Raw genomic sequence first — 23,965 nt, 5'->3', positions numbered from 1 at the left:
AGTGATTATAGCAATGATTCAATTTTAACACCTTATTTATCATCTCCCATTCGAGGAGTACAGATATTCTGAAAATTGGGAAAAGAGAGCATAACAGCAGCTATTAACTGACCTGTGTAGGGAAAGCCATATCCTGGTTGAGGTTTTGAACTGAATCCAAATCCAAGCCAATCTGGCGCATAGCAGTGGTAACCAGCATCTCCCATCTAATATACAACAAATTATGCACAGAACATGGTGGAACATTTTTTAACAGTGTACAGAGAGAGTCTCGCCTTACAGATTCATTCAAACAGAAATCAGATAGAGCACTTTATAGTTTCAACACATATTAAGATATCTTCTAAATGGCACATCATGTCAAGGTCTATATATATGCATATTGGATTTGCATTATAGGAGTCGGCCAGGACAATTTTTCATTGGATGGTTGTTAGGTGTGAATGTCCATTGGTTTGTATGTTGGTTGTAATATTCCCTTTATTTATTATTTAAATTCCCAAAAAAAATTCAATAAATTTCCTTTAGAAAACATTCAACGATTTCTTCCAAGAACTTTAACCAATTTAAAAAAAATTATAGAGCCAGCAATCACAAAGATTGTAAATAAATCCAGTGCAAAAACCCAGCTATTTTATTTATATTTTTAAAAGGAAAATTACATCAAATGTTATTTGGAAGGAAACCTGGAGAATAGGTACACTATAGAAACTCGGCCCTCTTCAGAAATTTTTATCTGGCTGGGCTCCTCTGTCTACAATTGCACCCTGCTTCAGCCCTGTTACCCACCAAAATTAGGTGACCCCATAGGAGAACTTTTCTCCTAGCTATCTCTTCAGCTGGCAGCCAGCAGCCCCAGGCAGCCACCGATATAGCCTATATATTGTGCCATTTGATCTCCGCTCCCAGCACCAATCACATGTCCCCTCACCCATTTGTCAAGATTATATGTTAGAAGGTGGGCAATCCAAACCAAAACATATGTTTTTCATTGTGCAATCGGGTGCTTATGCTTGTTTTTCTTGGACATTTTGGGCATGGATTATTGGGTGACTTGGAAGAAGGGCGGGCTTTGACTGTGGTTTTGCTCCTTCACGTTAAATGGGGTGTTAATCCTCAATTCTAGTCCCGTGGGATCTCCCCTACTGGGATATAGGCTTTAGGAAGGGCACTACTTGCGAAACCCCGATTTTGGTAACGTGGTACCATTTTCTTGTTTCACATTTTCCCTCCGCACATTACAAGCCCTATTACATCATGTTCCTTCTCTGGGTCCACATGACCACTGAGTCCACAAGGCACTGGCACTCCCCCTTCCCTTGTCCACATATATGGGTCGGGCCTGGAAATGTTGCCCCAGAGGTTGATGCAGCTAAAAGAAAGTTAAAAGCATATCATGGCCACAAGCAAGAAACAAAAGAAAAGAATATTATAAAATGCAAAAGATGGCTGGGACATTAATTAGCACGTGGGCAAAACCCAAACATGAGCTCTACCCCTTATCATGGCCATCACCCTGGTTCCTAGGGCCCCATGAGTGCCCCCACATCATTAAGGAACCCATGCACGTCCCAACCCTTGGTGGGCGATGAACTGCCCCACCTTAAGGGGGTAATAACTGCTTTACATCATTCACAACATGCTCTATATTCCTGTCGCCTTGAGCAGTAATACAAAGAAAAAAAAGGCAAATAAAGAAGGGTAGAAAAACAAAGGCTAGGGTAACTCATGTATCCACAATTGCTCCCTCCTACATCTATATACCCAATATGTGGACATCCCTCATTATTGTTATCCTTGTACCCATGGCATTTGGCCTTGAGACCCCTGTGACCCCATCCATTTCATCATCATTCATATGCCACCTATCAATTAAAGGATGTACCAAAGACCTATATTTCCCCTTAGGGGCTAGGAACACCTAATAGGGTTCATTTATTAACCACTCCTACGGTCCTACCTAGGGAGGTAACACTACTTCGAGATCAAAGCCCCAAATTTGGTATGGAAGCCCCATATGAAGTCACAACGTGCCCTTGATTACAAGCTTGGTTCAATTAGATGCACTGATGAATTATTGTACCTGTTGGTGAGGATGCAACACTGAATATTATATGTGATTGGCAAGTAGTTTCATCATGGGTTGGGCAACTTAATTGGGGCCTTATTCCACCAAAGGATCATATTGACACCCTTGGGTAAAGCATTGAGAGCCACGGGACTCCCATCATGTGCACAGCATCATTTCATGCCATGGGCACCTTCAACACCCTCAGCGATCTACACGTTGTCCCACATTATTCACGAGATGATGCACTTGGACCCGTGTGCCCCAGTCGGCTGAGCATTTACCACGTCGTGTGGCAGTTGATCCAAGGCCCAGAAGAAGTTTGTCTCACCCCTTGATACATGGGAGGGCAAGCACCATTGTCAGAGCCCTTAGTATTTGAGCATTACAAGCTATTCTATCATCAAGAGACCCATTAGACCAATCCTTGTGCCCCAAACATAAAATCGAGGCCCACATGATGACTTACATGGAGAATTGGAGGTCATCCCCTAGTTCGAGATTTATGGAGCCCTCTCTCACATTTTGGCACAAAGAGGACTCAACATTGCCTTCCAACGACCCTACATCAGCATGATGTCATCATTTTTAGCTTGCATTTGGATGGCTAATTCATATTTTTGTAAAGCTACTTGGTTGGCTTATGACCAAGGGATGTATCTTGCCCATTTTTATAATGTTGAGGGGCTTGTAGGCATAATTCAACCTAGTAGAACACATATAAATAGAAGATCATTTCATTTGGATTGAATCATCATCATCACTTGGGAATTTCAGCCTCTTAGGCTAATTCGCACTTGTTCTTGGATTGGCTATTGGAGTATCCTGGATGCATTTTGATATTTGGAGCTGATTTTTTATCTTCTTTTGGAGCTATCTCTTGGATTATGGATGGATATATTGCATGTCATCTTGTAAGTGACTTTTGTTGAAATTTTGCTTTTGAAATAATGTCTAATCTTTGGAATTGTTGCAATTAGATCAATGTTACATTATGCATTTTGTGAAGTTAAATTTTGAAAGTTATTTGGATGGAAATTGCATATATTATTCATGTCATGACATGCAATGAATGTTCCTAGTGGTGTTACATTGATTTTCTCCATAAAACTCTATATTTCTGGAGTGGGTAATTATTGAGGGTTAGTACCTAGGGCATCAATTCTTGACCTCCTTAAAGATAATTTTGGCTAATCTAAAGCATCTAGGACTCCATATGCCCAAAGGACAAGGCACTAGTCCAAGTCGTTGGTGATCAAACTTAGATTTTCTCCATAAATTTCCTTTTCTAAATTTCGATCCCCTAAAATAGAACAGCTAGGCTAGGGCATTGAGCGAATTGCACTAGAGAGCGATTTGGTGGATTCCAAGAACCTAGACACCAAGACTAAGGTCTTATCTTCTTGACCTCAAAGTTTGGTGGACATTTTGTTACCACTCAAACTAGCAAGCGACCTAAAGGGTCAAATGTTAGGCCAAGGGCAACAAATGGAGACTTAGCCCACTGTCACCTCAGCTAAGGCTCCCTACTATTTATGGACTTTCATCGATGGGAGGAGACCCGGTATATATGGAGTCACAAATGAAGGATAAATCAACAAATGGATATAAAGTGATCCAAACAATCCATTTCCAAAAGAGAGTCAAAGATGGAGCTTGCTTGCTTTCTAAGAAAGGTACAATGCCTTCTAGGAGAAGGATGTGGGGATTTGAGAGTTAGGTTTAGGGAATATGACTTGTAAAAGAGTTTCCCAATCCCTAAAATCCTTATTGAAATTGGTATCCCAGATGGTTCTTGAAGAATTGTCTTGTCAAAGGGGTGGGACCACACGGGACCAAGTGGACCCAGCCTAGGCTAAGAGGCAAGAATTTAGCAACCAATGATGTTCTTAACCTAGACAAGGAAGGGAAAAGGATCAAAGCAAGAATTTTCACTTAAAGGTGTCAAATTGATCCTATGACGCACTAGCCTTGGGGATACCAGGCCAAAGTTTGATCTCAAAGCTAGGGCTTAGGTTATCTCACAACTCTACCATCCGAATGGCTTCAAAATTGGAGGAGGGACACACCAATGCAGAAGAGGCTAGGAGATCGAACTTTTTGGATGGCTACTTTGTCAGGAAAATGATGCCCTAGGTGACCCAACTTGGCTAGACTTAGAAGAAGGTGAAAAGAGTTGATTTTGGAGTGACCATCTAGTTGATTTTTGGTAGCATCAAATGTGCTCTAGCAATGAAAATTGGTGGAGAGGCTAAGGCACATGAGATCTCCAAGAACCATAAATCATTTGGAAAAAATCCACCCGGATGAAGAGATATTCAAATAATTAATATTTTTAATGAGTTCCTAAGTCTAAACTTAGGAAAACTAAAATATTAATGTGTATTAATATAATATGGGTGAGAAATTTCTAAATAATGAGGGTCAATCCAAATCTAATCTTATCCGTCGATTAGCGACTTAATCTCGGTCAATGAATCGTCAACATGAAAAGTATAAGAGGAAGCTTGAGGGTCAATTGGAGACACACCAAGAGAGATCAAGAATTCGATTTTCTGGGGCGAGGTTTGTTGAGGAAATTGAGTGAGTGATTAGTTGCAGCGAGGGGCAGTTCAGCAAGGGATTTCGATCCAAGGTTGAAGGATACATATCAGAGAGGCAACAAAATGCCAATAGAGGCAGCGTAGAGCCTAGGAGGGCTGACGGAGAGGCAACAAGGGCTAACGCAGAGGCTAAGGAGGCTAGCGCAGAGGATGCAGAGGGCTAAAGAAGCTAACACAGAGGCCGTAGAGGCTAACACAGAGGATGCAGAGAGCTTCAGAGGTTGCGCTGAGGTGATTCTATGGGACAGACTGAGAGTTGATTGGCTGACGCAGAGCCAGAGAGGGTGACGCGGTTTCGAAGAGGGCAATGCAGTTCCAGAGGAGTGCGTGGAGCAGCGTTTGTTGATCAGTGGTTGTCATTGATGTCAACCCAAGCAACACCAGGGGCTACCCCGATCTTGCATGGGCATTTTGACTTGACAACTCATATTATTTTGAATCAAAGATCTCCTCAATGGATTCTACTCGTCAAGATGTTTCCATTGATATATGGTATGCCTCCCAGTTCTTCACAGTTTGAGAGTTATCTGTGTTTGAAGTCGGAAACCCCCATTAGTGGGCTAAAACCCTAGGGGTTGAGACATCACCTTATTCCCCAACGATTGTCAATATATGACAGGGATTCTCACCATAATCTCACCTCGTATAAGTTGAATAAATTGAAAATCCAAAGATAGTAAACCAATCATTGACTTTACTCTCGGGTAGGACCATATGCACTAAGCCAATCATTGACTTCAAAATTTTAGTGGACAAATATTAATAAGCGTTAGTAATTAATTAAATTAAGGGTAATTATGAAAGCATCATCTTAGGAAGCATTTTAAATTAATTCTATCCCATAAAAAGTATCCCTCCTACCTTAACAAATACTATCTCTTCCCATAAGGCTCACGGCCTCCCTTCCTTAGCACAGAAGACCTAAATAAATAAATTAATCTTTTAATATAATTAATTGAAACCCTCTAATATGATAATATCTAACGAACGGTTACCTATAGAGCCCCTTTAAATCAAACATTAGCCTATAAAAAGAAGCATTACATATTATTCTTCGTGATGCACCAAAAATGAATATCAATTAAGGGGCTAGCTCTGAAATATTTTTCGCTAACCTTTGGGCTACTAACGCAGAATTCTATTGAGGATAAGGTCTGACATTGTGAGTTGTTTGGAGGTTCGTTTCATCACAGGGAATTCTGTTGTGGACATCAAAGGATTAAATGACCTCTTAGGACTGTTTGAGATATGATTCTCTATACTTGTGGCTCGTTGTTATTTCAGGTCTGCATTAAAGAAAGAGCGAGGGTTCTGTATAGAGTGTTGGCACAAATTTGTTTTCATTGCAGGTCTATTTGTCAAAGAAGAGCGAAGTTTTTGTGGGAGTATATAGTGTATTGGCACACAAAAAATTAAGTTGTGTTGTACCTTTCGGTCTTCATCTAAGGAATAAAATTACTACAGAACAAAATTACTCAAGGATCTGAAATCTGTGAAAAAACAGTGACTATTTACATTAAGGCTTCGACTGGTATCTTGGATGTATCATCTTTTGGCATAAGATAAGGGCATCATTACTGCAGCACATTTCAAGCTTATGACAGTGCCAAGTTAGGGCTTGTATCTGTGACATAGACAATACTTCAGACATCCCTTTTGCAGCATATTTCAGAGATAAGGTAAGTTTGTTTGCATTTATTATTTCATAGTGTATTTGTATTTGACCAAATTTGTACAGATAAGAAGATCAATTTAGCATTTCAAGTTGTATCAAGGTAATCCTTTTGTGCTTTAGTTTAGCAAACACTTTTATAGTATTTATTGCAGACAGGTCCGTTGTCCTATTGTCCTTCAGTACTATTCACTGCTAAGCCTTCAATGATATTTATAATTTAAGGGGATTTTGTATACAATTTTTTTGGTCTTTCAGGATTCACATGAGTTTTAGGTATTCTTGCATTAATCATTTGTTGCAGGTAAAGGTAAGTATTTGGGCATAAGGTATTTACATTTTACTTTTTAAAGTTGGGGTTTCGCTTGGATACATCTTACTTGCAGGTGCAGACCTTCTCCAAGAACAGATCATCCACATTGCCTACAGCTGTGAAGACATGAGATGATTCAAGGACAACATCAAGTGAGCATTCAAGAGCTAAAGTATCAAATCAAAGGAAGCATTGCAGCAGGACATCCTTTGAAGACATGACAACCATCTGTATATTGTGAAGTGTCAAGGCCAAGAGTCATCATTGTAATGTTGTAAAAGAGTCATTTGTAAAGTGTCATCATTGGAAGAGTCATTATTGTAAAAGAGCCAATCTGCCTAGAGTCGAAAAGGCATTATTGGAAGGTATAGGAGTCTATGTTGGGATGATGTCATGGTTGGGTTGCAAGTCAATCTGCCTAGAAATTCTTCCTGTACTATCTGGTTTATTTCTTCCTACTTGATTAATTACTTATCAAGTTATTTACCATGTAAATACTGAAAATAATCACAAGTACAGTATCGACATCTACAGATCATAAACTGAAAGAAAACAAGCACACAAGTCACACCGTTATTTTTTGAACCAATGTCCTTGGAAAAACCCAATGCGGGAAAACCGGTGCAGCTATTCAGAGGGTTTTATTATTATGCAGTTTTCATAATACAACTAGGGTGCCAGAAATGGCTCATCCAACAGAGAATGCCCTCGACAGTAGTACCTCTCCTCAGAGACAGATATTCCGGCTGAATAATCACTGGATGAACAATCCCACAGCAACAATCGCAGCTCCCACTGCTCTGCATCACTCTGATAGGGACTACGTCACCCTACCCGGCTCACCAGCTCCCATTCTGTCCCATGAAATCCTCCCAACGCTGCCTCTTGGCCCTGTGTCAGCTCTGCTAGCCTCTACGTCATCTTCTGGAGCTTTTGCGTCAGCCCCTACACCCTCTACATCTCACATGTTGGCCTCCTCTGGCTTTGCGCAGCTCCTGGCTGCCTCTACGTCAGCCTCTCCTAGCTCTCCACTGTCTCTCTCGTACCAACTTTTCCCTTCTGCTCTGTATTCACTGCCCCTCGCTATTGATCATTGATTCTATCTCTCTTAACAAACCCCACTCTAGAGCATAGAATTACTGATCACTCAGATGTGTTCTCCAACTAACCCTCAAGCCTCTTCTTATACTTTTCTCGTTGGTCCATAAACAGTCGAGATTAAATATCTAATCAACGGTTAAGATTAGATTTGGCTTGATCCATGACTTTTGGACCCTTCTAACCTAGTTTTATATTAATACCCATTAATATTTTATTTTTCCTAAGTTTAGACTTAGGAACTCCATTAAAAATATTAATTATTTTAATATCTTCCAAACAGGTTAGAATCTGCCCAAACCATTTCTGGGTCTTGGAGGTCTCATGCGCTTTAGCCTCTCCTCCAATTTTCATGGCTAGAGCACATCCAATGCTACCCCAAATCAACATTCCCTTTTAGCGAGGACTATGCTCTAGTAATACTCCTCACTGAGTATCACCCTGATCATCCAGCATCGGTCTCTATGCTGATGCTAGGCCTCCTTGCCCAACATCCTCTGCACTACTGCATCCTGTACTGCTACCCATGGCCCTGCCACTGCCACTGTTGCATCCATATGGCAGCTCCCTCTGCATATGTGTTGCTACTAGTCCATACACCCAGCACTGCATCTTCAATGCATCCCCTTCTCCTCACATTGCATCGTGCTACCACATACTGCTACTGCACTGCAACCTAGATATTGAGAAGTAAGTAACTGATCCACCCAATATTTGACATCCCTGTCAGGCTAGAAACACTCCCGATGCCGAAGCTCTCTCTGCTGCTACCAAGTGCTCCTTCTACTGACCTCTGCACTACTACAACAACTCCCTGCATCTTGCACCGTTGCAACCCTCTTTGTGCCATCCTACATCGTGCAACACTCTCGTGCCTCTCGCACTGTTGCAGCCTGCTAGCCTCGCGCTGCCCTAGGACTCCTGCACTGTAGCACTCTCTGCCGCTTCATCTGCCCACATCCACAAGTCCTGCTACTCCTCTTCGGGGCACCCGCAGCAAGGTATAATCCAAGAGGTTGGGTACCTCAAGGATCTTGCCCCTCATCATTTGTAGTCCTCCTGACTACAGCTCGATGTCTCCCCACTTCATCTCAAGTGGCACACGAGAACTCATGGCACAATCGTCATCCTCCTCGACTTCTTTCTCCGCCCTCTCTGGTGCTACCTTGGTATCGGAAGCCTCTCCCTTGCTTTTCTTCCTTGGACACTAGTTCGCAAAATGACCCAGTTCCCCACAATGGAAGCACTTGACCTTGGAGAGGTCCTCCTTCTTCTGCTTCTCCTGCTTTCCCGCAGATGCTAGAGCTACATCCTCTTCTTCTCCTTCTTATTGAAGTTTCTAAGTCTACCAGTTAGAAACCCTTCATGCACTTCACTGATTTATTCCTACCTACTTGTTCTGTTACTTAACGAGTTATTTACAATGTAACTACTGGAAATAAACACTAGTGCATGCTCAACATATTACATATATCAACTAAAGGAAACAGAAACAAGCACACAAAATGACACAGTTATTTTTTTACCAATGTCCCCAAAAAAACCCAATGTGGGAAAACCTGTGTAACTATCTGAGGGTTTTCTTATTAAGCAATTTCAGAGTACAATCTGGGTGCCTAATCTAGCTTACCCAACAGAGAATGCCCTTGGCAGTAGTACCTCTCATGCTGAGACAAATATCCCGTCTGAAACCTAGGATAAACCCTCCGGCAGCTCCTCAGCTCCAATCTGCCCCAAAAACCCCAGTGTCTACCCTTCTGGACTGCGTCAGCCTCTCTCTACCCAACGCTGACCTCTCTGAAGCATTTCACAGCTCCTGGCTACCTCTACGTGAACCCTGGCTACTATTGCGTCTCTCTCTGTGGCTCCTGCATTGATCTCCCGGCACTATCTATGCCTCTCTCTCTCTGTACTCACTGCCCCTCAGCTGCAACTCCGATCACTGATTCTATCTCTCTTAGCAAACCCCGCTCTAGAGAATAGAATGACTGATCATCTGGTGTATTCTCCAAGTGACTCTCAAGCCACCTCTTATACTTTTCTCATTGACATATCAATGGCCGAGATTAAGTCCCTAATCAACGGCTAAGATTAGATCTAGCTTGATCCATGTCTTTTGGACCATTCTAACACAGTTTTATATTAATCCACATTAATATTTTAATTTCCCTACGTTTAGACTTAGGGACTCCATTAAAAATATTAATTATTTAATATTTCTCAAACTGTTTAGAATCTGCCCAAACCCTTTCTGGGTATTGGAGATCTCATGTGCTCCAACCTCTCCACCAAATTTCATGGCTAGAGCACATCTGATGCTACCCCAAATCAACACTCCCTCTTAGGGAGGAGTGTGCTCTAGTAATACTCCTTACTGAGTATCACCCTGATCATCCAGCATCGGTCTCTGTGTTGATACTAGGGCTGTTGCCCATCATCCTCTGCACTATTGCATCCTATACTGCTACCCATGGCTATGCCACTGCCACTGTTGCATCCGTACTGCAACTCCCTCTGCATCCGTGCCGCTGCCCATGGCTCTGCCACTGCCACTGTTGCACCTGCATTGCATCTCTCATCATGTTGCATCATGTTGCCCACTACTACACTACAACTCAATTACTGAGAAGTAAGTAACTGATCTCCCAATTTTGACCTCTCTGTTGGGCTAGAGACCCTCCTAATGCTGAAGCTCCCTCTGTCGTTGACAAGTGCTCCCTCTCTGACCTCTGCGTTGCTGCAACAACTCCGAGCATCTCACACCGTTGCACACCTCTCTGTGCCATCCTACACTAGTGCAACACTCTCGTGCCTCTCGCACTGTTGTAGCCTGCTAGCCTCGCGCTGTCTCGGGACTCCTGCACTGTAGCCCTCTTTTCTGCTCCATCTGCATCCATCTCTACCCACATCAGCCACTCTTGCTACTCCTCTTCGGGGCTCCCATATCAAAGTCTAATCCAAGAGGCTAAGTATCTTGAAGATCCAACCCCTCATCACCTGTAGTCTGCCTGACTACAACTCGATGTCTCCCCACTTCTGCTCAAGTGGCGTGTGTGTACTCATGGCACAGTCATCATCTGTCTCCACTTCTTTCTCTACCCTTGCTGGCGTTGCCTTAGTCTCGTAAGACTCTCCCTTACTCTTCTTCCTTGGACACTGAGTCGCATAATGACCCAGCTCCCCACAGTGGAAGCACTTGATCTTGGAGAGATCCTTCTTCCGTTTTTCTTGCTTTCCCTCAGATGCTAGGGCAACATCTTCCTCCTCCTCCTTTTTGAATCTGATCCCTTTACTGCTGCTTCCTACCTTTGTCTGTTGTCTGATCGCTTCTTGGCAAAGAGTCACCCACATCTCCTCCTAAGGTGGAAGGGTCCCTCTGCCCAGCATATTCTGGACAAATAGCTCCCAATCTTCTGAGACTGCATTAGAGGCTATCCTCACCATCAATTCCTGATCTGGCATGGCTACTATGGAAGTCAACTGATCTCGAGTCCCATTCAGTCCTCCGAGGAAGGTGTCAATCAGTTCTCCCTTCTTCATCTGATATGACCTCATCTGATTTTCTAGTAACATCCTTCTCTGCACAGAAGTATGCTAATACAATTTCTCTAGGGCCTCTCACATCTCATTTGTCGTTTCCTTCTCGGCAATGTGTGGTACTACACGGTACTTGACCCTGTCAATGATGATGCTTTTGGCCCTCGTGATTGCCTCCTCATACTTGTCGTTCTGATCTGGGTCAACTGGGATAGCTATCATCCTCAAGGCGAAGTGCTTGACATGATTTCTGTCAAGTACGGATAAGATTCTGGCCTCCCAGACTGTGAAGTTTGAGGCTCTATCCAGTTTGTCCTGGTCTCTTACTCCGTGTAGTGCCACGCTGCTCTGCTACTTCCCTCCTGGAAGTTCTCGATGTGACTCCCTCTGAGTCTCGATTTCCCTCTTGGAAATCCTTCTGCTGATTTCGAGATGCCCCTTACTCTGATCGTCTGTGCAACCGCACCACTGATCCGGATTTCTCGGCTAGAAAACCTCGATAGCAACTCCCTCTTCCTTAACCTTGCCCTGTCAGGTACTGTTCTGACTACAGTACCTCACCAGCTCCACTCTGCAATATTCCCACAACCTTCTAAACCCCAATAACCTGAAGGTGAGAGCTCCTAGGCTTTGCGCAATCTCAGCCCAACAACCCGGCCTCCTCGGCCAATTGCATCACAGCCCTCCCAGCTTCTGCGTGGCTCTGCGTGAGGCTCCCTTTGCCTTCCTTAGCCTTTGCGCTGCCACTTCCCGTCTCACCCTTGATGACACAGGCACTGCGTCACCCTCCCCTTGTTGTTGCTCTGCTAAGAACAGCTTCTGTCACTCGGGACAACTGTTTTCTGTTGTTATTGCTCCGCTTGGCTGATGTCCTTAGTTCTCTTGTGATCTGCAACCACGCTCTGATACCATGTTTTAGTTTCTAAGTCTACCCGTTAAAAACCCTTCATGCACTTTATTGATTTATTCCTACCTACTTGTTCCGTTACTTAACAAGTTATTTACAATGTAAATACTGGAAATAAACACTAGTGCATGCTCAACATATTACAGATCATCAAATGAAGGAAACAAAAACAAGCACACAAAATGACACTGTTATTTTTGGACCAATGTCCCCGGAAAAACCCAATGTGGGAAAACCAGTGCAGCTATCTGAGGGTTTTCTTATTAAGCAATTTCACTATACAATCTGGGTGCCTAATCTGACTTACCCAACAGAGAATGACCTTAGCAGTAGTACCTCTCAGTCTGAGACAAATGTCCTGGCTAAAACCCCGGATAAACCCTCCGACACCTCCTTAGCTCCAATCTGCCCCATAAACCCCAACGTCTGCCCTTCTGGATTGCGTCAGCCTCTCTCTACCCAGCGTTGGCCCTGCATCACCCTGAATGGGTCTGTGTCAGCCTCAGGAGGCCCTGCGTCAGCAACGCCTACATCTCTGAAACACTGTGCAGCTCCTAGCTGCCTCTGCGTGGCCCTGCATGAGCCCTGGCTGCCTTTGCGTCTCTCTCTCTGGCTCCTGCGTTGATCTCCCAACACTATCTCTGTCTCTTTGTCTCTCTGTACTCACTGCCCCTCAGTTGCAACTCCAATCACTGATTCTATCTCTCTTAGCAAACCCCGCTCTAAAGAATAGAATGACTGATCATCTAGTGTATTCTCCAAGTGACCCACAAGCCTCCTCTTATACTTTTCTCCTTGACATATCAACGACCGAGATTAAGTCCCTAATCAACAGCTAAGATTAGATCTGGCTTGATCCATGTCTTTTGGACCATTCTAACATAGTTTTATATTAATCTACATTAATATTTTAATTTCCCTAAGTTTAGACTTAGGGACTCTATTAAAAATATTAATTATTTTAATATTTCTCAAATTGTTTAGAATCTGCCCAAACCCTTTATAGGTATTAGAGATCTCATGTGCCCCAACCTCCCCACCAACTTTCGTGGCTAGAGCACATCCGATGCTACCCCAAATCAACACTTCTTGATCCCGATCCCTTTATCGCTACTCCTCGCCTTGGTCAGCCATCTAATCTCTTCTTGACGAAGAACCACCCACAGTTCTTCCCAATTTGGAAGCTTCGACCTACCCAATATGCACTCGACAAATACTTCCCAATCCTCAGAAACTGTGTTCATTGCAGTCCTCACCAACATCTCTTCATCCAGTGTGGCCCCTATGGAAGTCAGCTGGTCCCGGATCTCCTTCAATCAACCGAGGAAGATATCTATCTTCTCTCCCTTCTGCATTTGGTATGACCACAGTAGATTTTCAAGTAACATCTTTCTCTGCACGGAAGTATGCTGGTACAAGTTCTTCAGAGCCTCCCAAATCTCATTTGCCATATCCTTTTCGGCAATATGCGACACCACATGATCCTTGACCCCATCAACGATGATGCACTTCGCCCTGGCCATTGCCTCCTCGTACTTCTCACATTCAGTTGGGTCAACTGGGATCGCTATCGTTTTCAAGGCGAAGTCCTTGATGTGATATCTGTCTAGAATGGAAAAGATCCTAGCCTTCTAGACCACAAAGTTGGACGCTCCGTCCAACCAATCCTGATTTCTCAGCCCATTCACGACCTTCTCGTTGCTCCTCTTTTGACTCCTCTGAGTCTCTCAACTTCTCGTCTGGAAGTTCTCAGTTTGACTCCCTTTGAGTCTCGATTTCCCTTCTAGAAATCCCTTTGCCAATGTCAAGTTGCCCTGCTTCGATCATCTATGCAACTGCACCACTAATCCGGATTCCGTGGCTAGAAATCCACCTCGACAACAACTCCCTCCTCCTTGGTCTTGCCCTATTATGTATTGTTCTGACCACAATACCCCACCAGCTTTGCTTCGCAAATTACCCACAGCCTCCTATGCCTCAGCAACTAAAGGATTGAGCTAGTTGGCTCTTCGCAATCCCGGCAGGGGCAAATCAGCTCCCCCATCCAACTGCGTCAGCCCTCCTGGCCTCTGTGTGGCTCTACGTGAGCCTGATTCTGCCTCCCTTAGCCTCTGCGCTGCCTCTCTCTAGTCCAAAATGATGACGCAGTTCCTCTGCATCACTCCTTCCTTTGTCGCCTTCTACAATGATCAGCTTTGTCACTCAGGACAGCGAATTCTGTTGCTAATGCTCTGCTCGGCTAATGCCTTCAGTTATCGTTTGATCTACAACCACGCTCTGATACCATGTTGGAATTTCTAAGTTTAACTTGTTAGAAATTCTTACTATATTATCCGGTTTATTTGTTCCTACTTGATTAATTACTTATCAAGTTATTTACCATGTAAATACTGAAAATAAACACAAGTACAATATCAACATCTACAGATCATCAACTGAAAGAAAAACACACAACTGACACCGTTATTTTTGGACCAATGTCCCCGAAAAAACCCAATGCGAGAAACCGGTGCAGCTATTCAGAGGTTTTCTTATTATGCAGTTTTTAGAATACAACTAGGGTGCCAGAAATGGCTCACCCAACAAAGAATTCCCTCGGCAGTAGTACCTCTCCTCGGAGATGGATATTCCGGCTGAATAATCACCGGATGAACAATCCCACAACAACAATTGCAGCTCCCACTGCTCTGCGTCACCCTACCCGGCTCACCAGCTCCCAGTCTGTCCCACGAAATCCTCCCAGCACTGCCTCTTTGCCTTGCGTCAACTCTATTAGCCACTGCGTTAGCTTCTAGAGCTTCTGCGTTAGCTTCTGGCGCTTCTACGTCAGCCCCTAGACCCTCTATGTCTCACACGCTGGCCTCTCCTTGCTCTCCGCAGCTCCTAGCTGCCTCTGCGTAGCACCTAGTTGCCTCTGTGTGAGCCTCTTCTAGCTCTGTGTTGTCTCTCTCGTACCAACTCTGCCTCTCTGCTATGTATTCACTGCCCCTCGTTCTTGATCACTGATTCTATCTCTCTTAGCAAACCCCGCTCTAGAGAATAGAATGACTAATCACTCAGGTGTGTTCTCCAACTAACCCTCAAGCCTCTTCTTATACTTTTCTCGTTGGTCCGTCAACGGCCGAGATTAAATCTCTAATCAACGGCTAAGATTAGATTTGGCTTGATCCATGACTTTTGGACCCTTCTAACCCAGTTTTATATTAATACCCATTAATATTTTATTTTTCCTAAGTTTAGACTTAGGAACTCCACTAAAAATATTAATTACTTTAATATCTCCCATACCGGTTAAAATCTGCCCAAACTATTTCTGGGTCTTGGAGATCTCATGTGCTTTAGCCTCTCCACCAATTGTCATGGCTAGAGCACATTTGATGCTACCCCAAATCAACAGGATGTCATTGTTTGGGTGAAGTCAATTGCTTACCTCTCAGTAACTGAGTTGTAGTGCAGCAGTCAGCAGTGGCAATGCTATGGGCAAAATGATGCAGCATGTTGAGAGGGAGTTGCAGTACAGATGTAGCAGTGGCAGTGTCATGTGTAGCAGTACAGGAAGCAGCAGTGCAGGGGATGTGAGGCAGCAGGCCAAGCATCAGCACAGGTACCGATGCGGAAGATCTGTGTGATGTTTCTATGGTGAAGCATTACTAGAGAACATTCTTCACTAAGAGGGAGTGTTGATTTTTAGTAGCATCGAATGTGTTCTAGCCATGAAAATTGGTGGAGTGGCTAAGGCACATGAGATCTCCAAGAACCAGAAATCGTTTGGAGAAATTCCACCCGTATGAAGAGATATTAAAATAATTAATATTTTTAATGAGTTCCTAAGTCTAAAATTAGGAAAATTAAAATATTAATGTTTATTAATATAATATGGGTGAGAAAGTTCTAAATAACGAGGATCAAGCCAGATCTAATCTTAGTCGTTGATTAGGGACTTAATCTCGGCCATTGAATCGTCAACAGGAAAAGTATAAGAGGAGGCTTGAGGGTCAGTTGGAGACACACCAAGAGAGATCAAGAATTCGATTTTTTGGGGCGAGGTTTGTTGAGGAAATCGAGTGACTGATTAGTTGCAGCAAGGGACAGTTCAACAAGGGATTTCGATCCAAGGCTGAAGGATACATATCAAAGAGGCAACAAAGTGCCAGTAGAGGCAGCGTAGATCCTAGGATGGCTGACGCAGAGTCTAAGGAGGCCAGCGCAGAGGATGTAGAGGGCCAAAGAAGTTGACGCAGATGCCGTAGAGGCTGACGCAGAGGACGCAAAGAGCTTCAGAGGCTACGTTGAGTTGATTTCGTGGGACAGATTAAGAGGTGATGGGGTGACGTAGAGCCAAAGAGGGTGATGCAGTTCCGAAGAGGGTGACACAGTTCCAGAGGAGTGCATGGAGCAACTTTCGCTGTCCAGCACACGGAACAGTTGGAGTCACTGTGGGATTGTTCATCCGGTTGTTGATCAGCCGGAATATCTGTCTCCGAATAGAGGTATTGCTGCCAAGCATATTCTCTAAAGGGTGAGCCATTTCTGCCACCCTAGTTGTATTCATAATCAACTTAATAATAAAACCCTCTATATGCTGCATTGGTTTTCCAGCATTGGATTTTTCCATGGACAATTGTCCAAAAATAACGGTGTCCCTTGTGTTGTCTCAGTTTATTTCAGTTGGTGATCTGTATATTGTTAGGATATTCTGACACATAGGAAATAGTTAAGTATAACTTGGTCTAATATAGAGTTAGGTAAAGTGTGTTTATTTACTATGTACTTTTGTAACTTACAATCCGACAGTCACGATATGTTCTAGGCATGAAGCACTCTGACGGTTCATTCTCTCCTCGGAATTACCGACACTTGATCCGTGGCTTAACACCCGATTGGTCCATGATCTCTATTTAAAGAGCATGGAGGGTCATTTGTAAGGTGATCGTTCATGAGAGAAGCTTATGTAAATTTTCATTCTTTTATTAATAAATTGCCTGAAGTGGCCGCGTTGGCTCAGGTCGTGGACTGTTTCCCTCTTTGAGGGTTTTAGCCACGTCAAGAATACTGGTGTATTGATTTGTGATCTGTTTGTAAGCGGTGCCCTCTGGTGTTTTATCTGACGAACTTACCCTGTAAATCCCTACATGGTATCAGAGCTATTTGAGGGCCGCATCCATTGGTGATCCAAATCCGAAGCCGGTAGAACTGCATCCGACTGTCGTGTCCTAGATCTATTGTTTCTAACCGCTTTCGGGCCGAGAGGACTGCTCTATTGTGTTAGGAGTATCTGTTCCAGTGAGTAACCCCTTTCATTTCACGCCTAAAGGTTTCTGGTAGCCATAGCTACGTCATTTTTAAGATTTGGAGGTATACAGTGTTTATTTGCAGTTTCAGTTATTCATCTCTCTGTTTATTTCAGTTTATTTAGCTCTATGTTTTTTTTATTCCCTAATCTATACCTTTCATTTCTGCATATGCTCTTTGCTCTGCGACTCTGTGTGATCTAGGCAAATCAAAAACAAAAAGGAAGGATTTTTCTCATGCGCGTGCTCTTTTCCGCCGCGCCTTAGTGTGATCTCAGAAAATCAGAAACATTGAGGAAAATATTTAGGTTTTGGCAAAAGCTAACTTCAAGCCATAAGGTTTTTTTTTTGTATGTTTCTGTTGGGTTGTGTGGTTTTTTGTTTTGTAAGCAAAAAGAACTTTTTCAAGTAAACACGCACCCCAAAGCTTCAGTGACTAAAAAAAAACCCTTTCCTCTTTTTCAAAAATTACTAACCTTTTAAACTAGCTCACTTGGTCCAAAGTTACTTTATGAAAATAGAGGTCTTGAGTTCAAGTCTTTCTTTTTGTTGAGTTACTTTTTCAAAAAGCACATGTAACTTATGTTTTGAAGTTACTTTATGTAAAAGTGTTCTCACCCATTGTAAAAAGTGAGTCACTTATATTTCTAAAGTCTCTTTATCTTTTATTTAAGTTACAATTTAATGGGCAGCTCATAAAGTACCATTGTAAAAGTGACTTTCATTTATTTATAAAAGTGGGTCACATAATTTTTTTTTTAAAGTGAGCTAATTAGATTAAGTTTGGAAGGAGGGGGGGATTTTTTTTTTAAATATAACATTATCATTTACTTCTGCACATTCACTCACTTCATGGGCATCTTCAACAACTTTTCTTCAAAAATCCATAACTTCTTCATCCGGAAGCCGTTTTCAGTGCCGTTTTTTTAATCAGCCTAATTTTTCGAGATCTTTCCATTGGAACACTTAGTTGCAACATCTACAGCTTAGTTTCTGTTAAAATAGAAAGTCCATGCCAAGTTATTGTTGACAGCACCAACTACTTCCAATGGTGGTCCTATATTGTGGATTTACTTAGAAGTAAAGGTCTTTACAGAATAGCCTCAGGCCAAAAAACTAAACCTAAAGATAAAGATATTGCAGCCAAATGGGAAAATAGGCAACGTCAAGCACGTGAGTTGATAGGGATGTTTATTTCTCCAGACCTTAGATTCAATATCGCAGAACTTGATACCCCTAATGAAGCAATGAAACAACTCACTAAAGTTTTTGGAATTAAAAATGAAATTAGAGCCCATCAACTCGAAAATGAGTTGCTTACTTTGAACCCCAATAATTTTTCTTCCATTGAATTTTTTTGTCCAAATTCAAGACCCTTAGACTTCTCTTCGAAGGTGTTAAGAAAGAAGATAGTAGCCTTATCTATTCCATTCTTACTAATTTGGGACCAGCCTACTCTGTGTTTGTTTCCACTTTCCATTCTACTAGAGAAGCTTTTATTTCTCAAGGACAAAACTACAAGGCCCCCACTTTTGATGCCTATTGTGATTTTTTAATAAGAGAACAAGAAAAACTCTTACATCTTGGTCTTCTTAATCTTGGAAACTCTTCTAAGAAAGCCTTAGCCACCCAGCAACATCCAAATTCAAAGAATCCTAAGAAGCAGTATCCTAAAAAGACAAACAAGGGTCCTAAGAAATTTCAGACTCAAAATGAAAAATCATTTCAACAAAATGATAAGAAGGCTGATAGACATTGCGACTTTTGTAATTGAGATGGCCACTTAAAATCCAAATGATTTAAGAAGATGGAAGCCTTGGAAGCAGCAATGAAGAAGCATAACATCCATTTGGAGCACTCTTCAACTTTAACTTCATCTTTAGAAATAACACTTTTTGCATGTGGTTGTCAAGAATCTCGGTCTGGTTATGCACTAAATGTATCTTCTTCTTCTCATTCTCATGAGTGGCTCATTGATTCTGGAGCTTCTTATCACATGGCCAAAAACAAAGCCATGTTTTATTCTTTAAATGATTGTAACATCAAAAATATATATGTTGGTGATGATAGATCTCTTAGTGTTGTAGGGACTGGAACTATTCATCTAGACAATGGTCAATTTAATGATGTATTATGTGTTCCAACCTTATCCTACAACCTTCTATCTGTATATCAGATAACTCATTCAGGTGAAGGTAAAACCGTTGAATTTTCACCTCACGATGTTGTAATTAAGGACCTAAGAGATCCTAAACAGATTTTAGCTACTGGCATTGCTGATGATTCTACAAGGTTGTATAAGTTTAACAACTTTGGGTCATCAACTCTTCCCTCAGTATTTGTTGCTCATAATGATGAAGTGAGCAAACTTTGGCATGAGCGATTTGGTCACTTAAACTATCGCTCCCTTCAAAATCTATGTAAAGAAAATATGGTGACAGGTCTTCCTATGGTATCTTGCAGAGATGGTGTTTCTTCCGGATGTGTACTCGAAAAACATCATCGAGATAGTTTTGAAAAACCGTGCCGCCTCAGCCCTGTTGACCACTACGTGTCAACGACCCATAGCAGTGCACCCCCTTTTTTCGCAAAAGGGATAGTGCCTGATCGATGTGTTTATGTCGTCCAACTATCATCATCAGCTTGATCAACATTCTATAATGTAAACCCAGACTGCATGTGTATAATGTAAATAATCTCAGCGAATCTATGTCGTATATGTAATCACCTAGGTAAACCTACTTTTATGGTGATGATCTACATTCCATGAGGTTTTTTGTCTCACTGATCCATTCTCGAATGGTCAACAGAGTTTTCCTTCAGCCTTACCCCAAAGCCGGAATGGATTTTGTCACTGGGATCTTAGGGGAGTCCTAGTGTTCTAGATCGAGTCTATGTAAAAGTGAATTGGGAATAATCATAACTATTTGGTTAGGTTATTTTATTACAAATTGCATGATCTGCTAGATTATATTTGTGTCGCAGAACTGGGTAATTTATGAGGGTCTTTTGCAAATGGGTTTTCCCCCTTGATATGTAAAAAATGTGAAAATCATAATGTAAAGGGTCTTGAGGGTTGGAAAAATAATTTATCCCCTCATAGGTTAATTAATTAAATTTTATAGCCAAAATTAATTAAAATCCTAAGCCAGAAATTTAATTAATTCTAGCTCCAAGGTAAATTTAAATTCTCTAAAGGCAAAATTCGTCGGTCCTTAAAAATTAAATTTTAAGAGGTTCAGGGACTAAGGTAAATTAATTATTTTGCTAAATTTTAAGCCTTTGGTCCCTGGGGTTAAGTCAAAGTCAAAATTTTGAGGAAATTAATTCAAAAATTTAATTTTTGAATTAATTACAATGCATTTAATTCAAAATTTCGAATTTCCTCAGGAATTTAAAATTTCAACGGATGAGATTAAAAGGAATTTTGATCATCATCAACAGTCGAGATTGCTTTGACGAGGATCACTGGAACTAGCCGTCGAAAGATTTATCTTTAAATAGGAGGTCATTTGTCAGTCAATTCATCCAATCTCTAGATTGTGGACTAAGCTCTCAAGCTCTCTTGGGGTTTCAACGTGTTGTGGTGTTTCTCTTCATGAATTTATGGTAACATTGTTTTAATTTCTGTCAAATGTTATATGAAAACCATCAATCAATAGCTCTCTTAGAATAATCTGAATACAGGTATCTTATTTAGTTTGTTGGATCTAGGATAACATTTTTAATTTTGATTGAAGTAGCAGGTATCTCTATTTCTTCATAATTTTATTGTTGTTCTATTTCTCTACTTGGTCTGATGGTTGATCTAGTGTTTGCAGAAGATCTCTCAGGTTCTCATTGAGCGTTTGGGGATAGTCCTCGGTTGGACCAGCCAACTCTCAGCACATATTTGTTGAAGAGCCTACTTCATATAAGCCTCGGGATTTATCTAACGATTAATCTTTTTTTCTACAGGGCATTTTGGGGCTAGAACCTCACTAAAATTTCAAAATCTTTTAAATATGTTGTAGAAAAATAGCTAGCTCTGGTTAGAAAGAGCCTTAGATCTACAGATCTGGGAGTGGAGTTGGACTCATACTCAGATCTGATAGATTTGTAGATTATTTGTATAGATCTATAAATTATTTTTATAGATTTATAATTTACTTTTGTAGATCTGAGATTTGTGTAGCATAATTTTGAATTCTAACATTTGGGTTTGGGGATTTTCTCTATTTTTGTATATATTGGGTCTTGAGTATTTCGATTTTGCCTGTGCAGGTATAGATCTGAAAAATTATCCAAGGATATCTTCAGATCTGAGCCAGATCTAAGCCCTGGAGGGCAAGATCTGAGCTCAAAAAATTTGTTTGCAGGGTTAAAAGCGACAAAATCACTCATTTAAAGCTTCAGATCCAGATCTTTTTCTCATAAAAATTGCAAGTGATTGAAGACTGAATACATCAGTTCAGAAATAAAGTTTTGGGCATTTAAATCCTCCAAGCCCTGTCGTGGATCTGAGCCTCCTCCTTATCTTCCATCTGCAGCCCCTTCCTTGTTGTTCCAGCCCTCAACCGAGCCTCCTTATCTCTGTTGCTGCTCCCTTAAGCCTCTCACTGCCTGCTGCAGTTTTCATCACACTCTAGCTATGTTCCCTGTTCCCTGTATCATCTTCCTAGACCTTCAACACAACCTTCATTTGTTGCCATAGCCCCAATGCAGGCCTTGGAGGGCCAATAAAATTCACTTTTCTCTTTCTAACCCTCATTTTAGGCTTATTTTAAGTTGACAGTGATTTCTGGGCACTGTTGATTCGTTTTGCAGAAGTCTCATGTGGTCTTGGAGATCAAATTTTATGATTGCAGGTGGGATCGTCAAAGGAAGGCCTTGGGCCAAGTGGTTTGAGTTTTGGCCATCCTCTTCTCATTACTTTTTCTCATTTGCAGTATGAAAACATTTGTTTGCAGTGGTATTAAGCTCATGACATTGGCCTAAAAGTCAAATTCTGCATTCATCTAATTTCATTCTCTAATTGCTGTTTGGCATCTTCATAATCTGCATTTTGAGGTTTGATATACTGCTTCTGAGGTCTGAAAATATTTGATCTGAAATACTTTATTGCAGATCCTAATCACATTTAATAATCATGATAATCAGTCCTAAAAATACTAAAAAAATCAAGTAAACATCCTAGCTCCTATCTCATGCATTTAATCATTATTTTGTTTTCTATTAGCCACTGTCTTGAGTTGTTACAAACTTTGTCATCACAGTTCTGCAACACTGTTTGGAAAGAGACATTAAGGACACTGTTCATTGTTGCTCATTTGTATTTAGTTGCAAGGACAACATTGTTGTTTCAGGACTAATGCTTTGGGGAAGTTTTTTGATTTCTGGGATGATCATTGTTACTTGAGCATTGCTCTTTTCTCTTTTAAAAATTATGCTCAAGTCTAAAATATAATCAAAGTTGATCATACATTGCAGCATGCTAATATGAAACATTAATGCCGTGGATTGATCTCTCTTGAGAGTGATGTATTTAGGGAATTGGATAGCTGAATTGGTTACTTCTAAGAGTCAAAGATAGCCTTGTTACTCATAGCTGTGAGGATATAAGGATTGCTCTTATTCGCTTTAAGACTAAGAATTGTGGTTGTAGGTTTGCCTTGGTCATTGGAAAAGAAAAACACTTCTAATCTAGCTCATATTCGTTTAAGGATCTGTTAGCACTCCAAAAACTCTCCTAGGTTGTAGCTCGGAGATGCCTGGTAACATATAAATCTTCAATATCGTTCTCTGAACTATTGGAATGGATTGGGGTTTGGATCAAGTCAAATGACTGTTTCAACTCTGTTTTCACTCAAGACATGCATGAGCACCCTCAACTTGACAAGGCTTTCGACCACTAATGCTCAATAGTTTATAGATTTAATGAATAGATGGAGAATCCTAACTGTACCAGCAGATACATACATAAACACATATGAATGGCTAGCTACAGAAAGTAAATGAAGCTTGCAAATCTAATTTATCAACGCAGAGATAAAATGACAGTTATCTGGCATTAGACACAAACAGAAACATGAATAACCTATTCAAGTGCAAGCTTAGAACAGAGGAGAAGATGGCAATTGAACATGTAACAACAAAAGAAGCTTGTATTACTGGAATGAAGATGAGACGTGTTGACCTCTACTGGTCAACTACCCATGCAGTACCCCCCCCTTTTCTTTGCAAAAAGGGGCAGCACCTGATCAGCATTTCCGTACCATCCTGCAGTCATCAGCAGCTTGATCATTTTGATTGTAAACCCAGTCTGCATGTATGAATTGTAAATAATCTTAGCAGACATGAGTCGTGTATGTGTATTGCCTAGGTGGACCTAACTTTCTAGTGGTAATCTACGTCCCGGAAGGTTTTTTGTCTCACCGATCCATGGATCGGCAGAGTTTTCCTTCAAACCTGACCCCAAAGCCGGGATGGATTTTGTC

The 23,965-nt window shown here is 41.5% G+C and overlaps 1 protein-coding gene across 2 annotated transcripts in view; it reads right to left on the bottom strand.

Moving 5' to 3' along the window:
• Window positions 1–23,965, bottom strand: part of LOC149145850 (alpha/beta-Hydrolases superfamily protein) — a 456,412-nt gene that overhangs the window by 277,227 nt on the left and 155,220 nt on the right. For both annotated transcript variants that reach the window (XM_089449105.1, XM_089449104.1), the window contains exon 4: window positions 113–206. In XM_089449105.1, coding sequence (XP_089305231.1) covers window positions 113–206 — 94 coding nt within the window. The remainder of the gene's footprint in view (window positions 1–112; window positions 207–23,965) is intronic.

The sequence above is a fragment of the Pinus tabuliformis genome, chromosome X (assembly GCF_031772625.1).
Source record: "Pinus tabuliformis cultivar Carrire ecotype Pingquan chromosome X, CPIR1, whole genome shotgun sequence".
In the NCBI taxonomy this organism is placed as follows: Eukaryota; Viridiplantae; Streptophyta; class Pinopsida; order Pinales; family Pinaceae; genus Pinus; species Pinus tabuliformis.
Note: the sequence above shows the minus strand (reverse complement) of the source record. Positions and strands in the feature narration are given on the sequence as shown.